Here is a 10709-nt window from a genome sequence, read left to right on the forward strand (position 1 = left end):
TCTAAATTTTTTTTCATGAGCAGAAATTATTAATTGTCTATTTTTCCATATGTTACAAACTGCAGATTTGGATAGTTTATATTCCCTGCAAATATCAGCTTGATTGCATCCATTTTCAATTTTTCTGATTTTGCCCATTTCATCATCAACGTTTTACGTTTTCTGATCGCCATATTTAAATTTAAGACACTTGTTTGCAGGATTTTTTTAACTGAACTGAGAGCAAGAAGAAGTTGAAATGAGGGCCTTATCAACACATATTAGTGTCCAACTCTTTGATTAATAATGAATAATTACTCATTCCCTCTGACAGAAAATGCATATTGATCCAACTGACACCTTACCATATATGGCAGTACTTTTACTTTCGTTACTTGTACCGCCGGTACAAGTAAAAAGTACGTACTTTTACTTGTACTTCGTTACTTTTTAAATTTAGTACTTTTACTTGTACTTTCGTTACTTTTTAAGGGAAAAAGTACAAGTATTTGTAACGGAAATGTCGAATGAAATCGTTACTTTTTTCTAAAACTCGGTAAGCTTTCTAAAAAAAAAGAGATTAAAAAAAGGAAAAAAAATGCTTATGTTTTTTTAATTTATAAAATTAATGTGACATATATATGCATTCGCAGCTAACTTCGTGTTTAAATACCTTTATCTTTTAAAATTGTCATGCCTGAAGGGAAAAAGACGGCTCTTTTGAAGAAGAGCTTCATAGTTGTCGGTAGTATCTCCCTGAATATTGTTTCATTCAGTCGTACTCAGCTTATTTATTATCTGACTCCATTTAATTTCTATACTTTACAAGATTACAATAATTCTAGTCGAAAATAACTTGACACGATGCATTAACTTTCACCATTTTCATTTTATCAACATTCGAATACCAACATCGTTGCCATTTTCTCTTTTAACAAATATACAATAATTACAGCTTAAAGAACATATAAAATAACTTTGTGACGTCAGACATATATTTACAAAAACTATCACTCTATTTTCCACACTCCCACCTTTTGATAAATGCTAATTTATCAAAACATTTAATGTTAAACTAATTTTAAAACATTCAACTCAATCACACACGCACGCATATAATCAACACACATATAATTCAACATTCATATAAATTAAGATAGAACAGTTTACAAATAATAATGAGAAGTTGAATAAGTCATCATAACGTTTTGGAAGTCTAATTCTTCTTCCGCACCTAGTTTGATCATTCTTGGAATCAGAGTCTGGAGCAACCACAATTCTTGGAGCAACAGTCTGAGTTGTATCAGAGTCTTGATTGACAACAACTTCAGGTGCCACAGACTCAGTTTTGGTAATGTCTACTTTCTCGCACAGTTCATTACTACATGAAATCTCTAAGGGGTATATATTTTTAACAGGTCGTGTCAATTCTCCATTCGCAGTTTTAACTTTAACCACACGAATGAAATTGTCTTGTCCAGGAAAAACTTCAATAATTCGTCCAAGAGGCCAATCCATTCTCTTCTTATTATCGCACTTAATTAACACAATATCACCTATCTTTAACTCTTTGATTAGATACCTTTTCTTAACAGGTGACTGCACTAAAAGACTAAGATATTCATCTCGGAATCGTTTTCGAAATTCTCTACGTAGCCTTTGCTGGTATCTCAACCTTTTTGAAATATTAATGTCATCCAAATGATCCAAATCTGGGACACCAACAGTTGGAATATCCTGAATGAACAGTGATGGAGATAGGGGAACCAAATCTCTTGGATCATCTGAGACATACGTGAGGGGTCTTGCATTAATTACAGCTTCTACATCACACAGAATGGTTAGAATTTCTTCGTAAACAAGACAAGCCTTTCCTAACACCTTTTTTAATAGACTTTTCACCATTTGCACAATTCTCTCCCACCAACCGCCCCACCATGGTGCAGCTGGGGGATTAAATTTCCATTGTATTCTGTAGATTGAAGTGTCACGAATTATCTGATCCCAGTTTAGACTTTTCATAAGATTCGAGGCTCCAAGAAAATTGCTTCCGTTGTCGCTATATATTATTTTAGGCCGACCACGGCGAGCTATGAACCTTCTTAAGCCTAAAAGAAAACAGTTTGTGGACACACTTTTTAGTAGCTCCAGGTGAATAGCACGATACACTGCGCAGGTGAACAGTAGAATCCACAATTTTTCTCCAGTCTTCATGTATAACGGTCCTGCCAGATCTAATCCAATTACCTCAAAGACTAAAGTATCCCTGGTTCTATCTTCTGGTAGTGATGTAGGAATGGATTCAACTCCTTTTGCAGCATGCCTCCTGCTCTGGACACATTTCGCTATTACACGTTGCACAGTTTTTCTGCCTCTTAAAATCCAGAATTGTTGCCTAATATTCGTCAATACAACCTGAGTTCCAGCATGTGAGAGTTGTAAATGACGTTCATGGATGAGTTTGTTAACCACATCATTATTAGATGGGAGAATGATTGGGCACAAAAAATTTTCTTCATCTTTACGTCTTATGATCTTGGTCTTGAGTCTAAGAAGTCCTTCATCATCATGAAAGGTACAAAGCGATTTTAGCTGTTTATGACATTCACTTTGCTTAAAATGGTCTTGTTGAATAAATTTTACAAGTTTCTTTTCTGCAATTTCCAATTCAGTAATTAATAGCTCCCCTGTAATTTTCTTTTTTCTTTTAAGTGAGTTATTTGAAAAACGGAGAATCCAGGCAATCATTCTAAGTATTTGAGAATACTTCGAAAACCTTCTGTTGTACCATTTTCTCTCTTCCTCAGTAACGAGAAGGGTAGATGATAAATCAAGACCTTTCCTTTTTTCTTTTGAAACTTCCTCTTCATCTATTTGTACTTCTGATTTTGGCCAATCTTCTTCGTCTTGTCTCAACCATAACGGCCCCTCCCACCATTTGGATTTTAAATAGGCTGTAATTGAACAACCCCTTGAAGGTAAATCGGCGGGATTGTGCTCTCCGGAAATATGTTTCCATGAATCTTTATTCGAAAGCGTTCTGATTTCTCTTACTCGGTTATTAACAAAGACTCCCCAGTTCTCATTCCTTATTATCCAACTGAGAGCGGTTGAGGAATCCGTCCAATAGGTAATGGGCACACCAAACAAATCCATTGCCTTCATTACGGAATGGGCTAGTCGTGCTCCAATACAGCATGCAAGTAGCTCAAGTCTGGGAATTGACATCTTGTGTAAAGGAGAGACTCTACTTTTCGCTTGAATAAAATCAACCCTTATAGTTTTGCCTTCAACTCTCCTAAGGTATACAACAGCACTGTATGCAAGTTTGCTTGCATCCACAAAGACATGAAGGCTTATTTGAGACCTGGGCTGGCATATATCGAGACATCGGGGAATTTTAACACTGGATAGTAACTCTAAATCTTTAATCCAGACTTCAAATTTATTTTGGATTTCTTCTGGAAGTTCTGCGTCCCAACCAATCTTGAGATTCCAAGTTTGTTGCACAATAAGCTTGGGAATGACTGTCACAGGGCATAAAAGTCCTAGAGGATCGAATATTTTATTCACAGTTGAAAGAATATTTCTTTTGGTCACATTTTTCTTCGATTCTTCAACTGATGGTATATCACAAAAAAGAGTATCTTCGATTTTATCCCATTGTAATCCCAAAACAGATATGGGTTTCTCAGAAGTTTTTATTTCGTAGAAATTGGAATGTTCCCAACCTCTGAGGTCAAAACGGCCTCTTTCCAATAAATTTCTCGATTGATGAATGAATGTTATCATTCTTTCTTCAGTTGGCAAAGAGGTAACACAATTGTCTACATAAAAGGATCTTCTTAAGATGTCTGCTGTTTCCTGCATCTCTATTGGGGCGTTTTCTATCAAGTTATTCAATACAACAGCTAATAGGAATGGGCTGCATGTAAGTCCAAATACGACACGCCGATTTCGGAACACCTTCGTTTGTCTTTTTTCAAAGTCCTCCCACCACAAAAAACGGAGAGAATCACAATCTTCCTTCGAAACAGATATCTGGAGAAATGCCTTTTTGATGTCGGAAACTACGCCAATCTTATCCTTGCGGAATCTCATTAATATAGGTGGAATTTCTTCTAGAAGATTGGGGCCTTTCTCCAAACAGTCATTCAGTGACAGGTGCCCTTTTACATGACAAGAAGCATCAAATACAGGCCTTATTTTGGTTGTGGAATTCTCCTTTATAACGGCTCTATGAGGCAAGTAAATAGAGGGACGTTGATGTTCTTCTTCGGGTACTACTTCTATTATCCCTGATTCTTCCCAATCTTTGAAAACTGCATTGTAATCATTATACTTTTCTTCCCGTATGAGCTTCAGAGATGTCGAAATAAGTCTTTTCTCTGCAATGTCCCTGTTGTCAATCAACTCACAATTGGCTTCTTTCCAAGGTAAATGGACCTCATAACGGCCATCTTCGTTTATTGAAAAAGTTTTCCTAAAATGATCGACAGCTGCTGCTTCCATTTCTTTTCTAGATTTGGTTTCAATAGGATCTTTTATACCAAGGATATCCATTTCCCAGAGATTGGCTATTGATGCGTTTGTTACAAACAATGAAGTTATCAGGTTGGTTGTGGTATGGTCAAATCTCTCTCCAGGCACTTTACCCATGACTATCCAACCCAAATAAGTTTCACACGCTATTAGGCCGCATTTAAGTTTATGTATGCGCCCGGTAAAAAGTTGGCCGCAAAAATCAGCTCCTATTAAAATTTCTATATCAGGGCAGTTTTCTCCATAATCTGTTATCCATATCTTGCTTTCTTGCAATTCCTTATTCCAGGAACCCTGTTTAAGTCTAGGGATCTTACTGCAAATTTTTGGATGATCCAAAACTTCTATGTCACATGAAAAATTCCCACTGAGAGCTTCAAGATTTACTTTAAAGAGCTTGTGATGCTTTTCCTGAGTATTAAATCCGCCAAACAATGCATGTATGAAACTTTTCTTCTCTATTGGATCCAAGCCAAAAGTTTCAGCAGTACGTTCAAGTATGTATGACCTTTGCGATCCACTATCAATTAGAACTCGAACTTGGCGTGTTTTACCTCTTGATTTCAACTTCACAATTAATGTTTGAAGTAACACGTCCTCTGTACTGCAATGGCTTGTCAAACTGACTTTTGGCGAGGTCAAGTCGGATTTCTTTTCAGTTAGTTTGTTAGCTGGCAATTCTGGACACATTAACACCAAATGCCTTTTGCTACACAAAACACATTTTACCCGAGTTTTGCAGAATTTTGATCTGTGTCCGATTTTCAAACATAGAAAGCAACACTTCTTATTACGTAAAATTTCTTGCTTTTGTTCCCAATTCAGTGCTTGAGCGTGAAAGCATTCCTTGCTGTCGTGCACTTTGTCACAAAATACACAAGGATGATTTATTTTCTTCTTTTCAAGTGTTCCCGAGAACAAATCATTAGCAGTAGTAAATTGTGGCGATTTCTCTTTTCGTTGGCGGCGTTCATTTTCAAAACTGGATTGTTCCAAACGATTTCGATCATTTTCAAAACTGGATTGCGCCAAACGAATTCGTCCATCTCCTTCTACTTCGGTTTTGAGAAATGCCAATAAACTTTTTAACTTTGTGCTGTAAACATTATTTGATGAATCATCTGTAATGGCGCCTGGGTTTCTTAGCCATACCCTAAAAACATCCTCCGGAATGCATGATTCTACAAGTGGAAAAAGCATGGCGGCGTATTTGTCAGAGGTTAAGCCAATTGATTCCAGCGCTCTTAGATATGATTCTAACTTATCATACAAACTACTGGTGTTAATTTTATTTTTAGCTCCTTTTGCATTTTGAACAACCAGTTGAAGAAGTTGTCTCACATAAAATTCAATTAACAACTCATCTCGCCCAAATCGAGATTTTAAACTTTCAATCGCCTTTTTATAATTCTCACTAGTGGGCGGAAAACTATCGATTATTTCTCTAGCTCTTGTTCCTTTGCTGATGCATTGAATTAAGTATTGAAATTTATCCTCATTTTCTAATTCATTATCCTCGTGTATTCTTTTAAACTGGCTCCAAAAGGAAAGCCAATCTTTTAACTCTGAACTAAATTTCACTAATTCTATTTTTGGCAATTTCAATTTCCTTTTCGTTGACAACGAACAACCATCTAAACTTATTCTATCTAAACTTGCGTTTTTCGCCAAAAAAAGCTCGAAATTTACTTTCGCAGAAACCATTTTTTCATTATATTCTTCGATAGCATTATATTCATCATCGTATTTTTGCTGTTCGGAAGTATCTATTAACATGTCGCAGATTTCATTGTCCAATATCGTCAAAGACTGATAAATTCTTTCTAAGTTAGCGTAATTTACTTTAATATTTTCCTCCTTAGGATTTTCTTCCGCCAACAATTTAGTTAATGCATTGTAAATTTTTGTAAAATTGCCTCTAATTGGCGAGCGTTTCTTAATCAAGAGTTCCATAATTTAAAACTTAATGGCACAATACCTTTTGTAGAATCACGTCCGTCGGTCACCACTAATGTCGGTAGTATCTCCCTGAATATTGTTTCATTCAGTCGTACTCAGCTTATTTATTATCTGACTCCATTTAATTTCTATACTTTACAAGATTACAATAATTCTAGTCGAAAATAACTTGACACGATGCATTAACTTTCACCATTTTCATTTTATCAACATTCGAATACCAACATCGTTGCCATTTTCTCTTTTAACAAATATACAATAATTACAGCTTAAAGAACATATAAAATAACTTTGTGACGTCAGACATATATTTACAAAAACTATCACTCTATTTTCCACAATAGTAACATTATTAAAACAACAGTTTGTAAACCTTAAACAAAGCTCTTTTAGATGGCGTGCGCGAAAGGTTTCGCGATGTGAAATCGCAGGAAGATTTATTATATGCTGCAGGTCTGGTACCTTGAATCAAATTTAATTGGTTGGAAGAAAAAGCTAGGGAGGAGGCTACAAAAAAGCTGGAAAGAATTGTCCAAGCTGAACACCCTGCTATAACTATAACGTAACAGAAAAAAAACCAGGGATTTTAAATTTTCTAAAGTTGAAAACATCATGCCAATCACCATCGACAGAAGAATTTATGGCATACATGAGCTCAAATGTCGAAACCGAAAGCATATCAATTTCGAATCGATATCCAATCGTAAAAAAATTATATGTGAAATATAATACTGCAGTACCTTCTAGCGCTCCCGCGGAGCGCTTATTCAGCGTTGCTAAGCACGTTCTGAGAAATTCTCGCAGCAGATTCAGTAACACCACTTTCGAAATGCAATTATTTTGCAAAATGAATAAAAATATTAATTAGCAAGTTATTTTCATTCATTTTCGAGTTTTATGCATTTATTTAATACATTTTAAATAAAAACTTTCGGATTTTGTTATTGCGTTTTTCAATTTTCTGTTTGAACTCACTAATAATACATTTTTTACTAAATACACTTTTACCTAGTACATTTTTTATTAAAATTATGTTCATGCCCGACCTTGTTAAATAACGCCCAGTCAAATCTCTAAGAACTTCAGAACTATTTGTGCTATTGAAAACTATTATAATTACTATTTTAACTCTTGAAAACTCAAAGGTATTAATTTAGCCGCTGATACTAAAATTCGTTTACAAATTTTAATTAATCTGTTAGGCAGAAATGTTCGAAAAATTATTTTCTCGCATGACTTTAACATTAGCCATTGTTACAAATAAAACTGTAGACTGTTCTGTTTCAACTTATACTGCACATTCAATTATTTTTTACTAGCTCAAAGATCACAAAGCTATCTGAAACCTTGTGTTTGCTTTGTTTATGTTTGTGCTTTCAAAACGCGTTTCTATAGAGCAATACAATTTTAAATCAATGGTAATTTAAACAAATAAAAAAAAAATTAAAATCAATAGATAAAATTTATTTTTCGTGAAAATCCATAAGAAATTTGATATTAAAATTATATTTGATTTTAAAATTATATTATACGATTATATTATAAAATTATATTATAATATTCTTCCGAATTTAGAAATAAATTAATGTCCATAACTTTCAAAATTAAAAATAATTAAATAAATAACAACAATTTTACAAAAACATTAAAGAACATAAGAATATTATTCAATAAAATTTTAGGTTACTTTGAATTTTCGATTTCCTAGAAATGCACTTTTAAATCGTTACTTTTTTTGTTTAGAAGTTGTACTTTTACTTGTACTTTTTACTCGTTACTTAAAATAAGAACTTTTTACTTTTTACTCGTTACTTTTTTTAAAAATACTTGTACTTTTACTCGTTACTTTTTAAAAGTAACGTTGCCATATATGCACCTTACTGGTGCATCATCTGCCTGGTTTGGAAACATATCCTTGGTTTGTTTAGGGATAGGAAAATGAGATAAAAGAAGCAAACAAGAAGAAAAACTATGCATTCCCCTCTATAGATGGTTTTAAAAATCGGTATATGTATTTATTTTGAAGAAAAAATTTCAAAATTATTACAAAAAAAAAAAAAAAAAAAATGGGAAAAAAATTAGTCGAAAATAGAAAAAAGTTCATTATATCCAACTTCCTCACTTTTTTGGTTCACTATAAACCGTGTTCACTATAGCGGGGTTTGACTATATATATATATATATATATATATATATATATATATATATATATATATATATATGTATGTGTATATATTTTGATATTTTGTTCCGTTTCTCTTATTTAAAAAAAGTGAAAATGTTTTAAGGCATGTGAATCAAATAAAAAAAAATATTATTTACGACACTCTTTGTAGGAAAAACGAGAAACTTTCATGTTTCATATGGATGATGTTTTCAATATAAATGTAAACAATAACAATCTCGGGCTCAATACCTGCTCTAGTTCCGGTTAGAAAGTTTGCAACTGCTTACTACAGTTGATTCTGCGAGGCGATATTTTCAAACGGATAATTTTGTCTTCAGTAAAAGGAGTAAATTAGATAATTTCTGAGCCAAAATCTGCCGTAAATTACAAAATATTAATGTTGTTAAGTGATTCTGGTGAGTTTGTTTTTGCGATCAAATGGTTTTAATTATCCAAATTTATATTCTTAGCACAGAGATTCGTCGAAAGGATTCTGTAACAGAAATAGTTTCTTTGTAATTCATATTCACTTACTTGTATTACATATAATTTCGGAAATGGAAACTTTAGCTCGTCAGTTTTCCATCAATAAGCGCTGTTGGTGGTCTATTCTTATATCACATCGACAGTTTGCTGTACTAAGAAACTATGAACAATTCCTGAAGTAGTTTAAAAGTAATACTGTTATTATGGTCTTAATTGAGTACCCTGTATAATAATAATAATTCTATTCAAGAAGCAACAAGAAGATACATTTTCTATTTTTTTGATATAGATTCTTGATGGAAGGAATCAAAGGGCAGTTTAAAAATTTTTTATCAGTTGCAATTTACAATAATCTAATAACTAATCGTTTAGCCAAGTATTATAAAATAAGTCTATTATATTTAATTTATCAAAGAAACAGTCCCACATAAATATTTTTTAAGAGAGTGTTTTTCTTTTTCTTCAATTACTAATAGAAAATTACTCTTCAAACCTCAGAGGCCATTATTAGGTATTAACATTGTAAAATCATCAACCTTTGAGGGGTTTTATCTTCTTTAGATAATTGCTGGTCTTATGAACCCACGCCTTTAGAAATTTTGAACAGTGTTAATCAATAATATCGTGAAGTCCCTGAAAGCTTAATAAAGTAAGACTGCAGCAATTTTGCACAATATGAGTCCAGGCACAAAGTTGAATTATTTTTTTATGTTAAGTTGAATTACTTTTTTTGTTAGAGTAGATATCTATTGGTGATCTTTTTTTTTCTTCTGATCTAGTTTTTATTCTTTTATTTTTGCGTCAAGCATAATTAAGCACAATTTTCTTTTGTCCCCCGGTCTGGCACCTGCTCAATCTAATGCTTACTTTCATTACTTTTTCCACCTGCTTGCCCCACCCCCTAGCTGATCAACAGCGTGATTTCATCTTGTCCCAATTTTATAACTTACTAACCTTTTTATTAATTAATTAACTTTTAAAAAAAAGTGACGTCTCTGACGTACTAATTACCTAATTTTTATGTTTTATTTGTTACTTGTTTTGTGTTGTCCTTTCCTTCTTCTTCTTTTTTTTTTAATAAACTACTAACTCCTAAATTAACTAACCAACTAATTTTAATCTCACAGGTCTTGATTCAATAAATATTTCATAATGTACAGAGGTGGCCTCATTGGCCAGGTACTCCATCTTTTTTTTAGTTACTGCTTAATTTAATTTCGTTTAAAAACTTGATGCTGTTACATATTTGATAAAGCAGGAGCTTTATCTTGTATCATCATCAAAAGAAGATAAACCGCTTTATTAAAATAAACTACAAGAAGTCATGCTGACTCTGCGAAAATTTGGAAAAAGAAAAAATATATATTTTTAATTCTATCATTAAGCATTTCAAATAATTTATTTTCGCTTACACTAACGGATTCAAAAGTATAAAAAAATTTATCACCGAAATATGTCGAACAACCATTAATCGTCAATTTTCACTTTGCTTTTAAGCCTGGTTTTAAAAACATTTCCGTCTCCTTCGTTTTTCTTTAATATAATTCTTTAATATATTTTCTTTAGTATTTAGTAT

General features: G+C 32.9%; 1 protein-coding gene across 1 annotated transcript; it reads right to left on the minus strand.

The window, feature by feature from the left end:
- Window positions 1-1098: 1098 nt before the first annotated feature.
- On the minus strand, window positions 1099-6474 carry LOC147808021 (uncharacterized). Its single transcript, XM_087166830.1, has one exon. The coding sequence runs from the start codon at window positions 6472-6474 to the stop codon at window positions 1099-1101; it is 5376 nt and encodes a 1791-aa protein (XP_087022956.1).
- Between the last annotated feature and the right edge of the window lie 4235 nt (window positions 6475-10709).

Source organism: Parasteatoda tepidariorum, chromosome 6, assembly GCF_982258835.1.
Source record: "Parasteatoda tepidariorum strain Cologne lab strain chromosome 6, Ptep-v5.0, whole genome shotgun sequence".
In the NCBI taxonomy this organism is placed as follows: domain Eukaryota; kingdom Metazoa; phylum Arthropoda; class Arachnida; order Araneae; family Theridiidae; genus Parasteatoda; species Parasteatoda tepidariorum.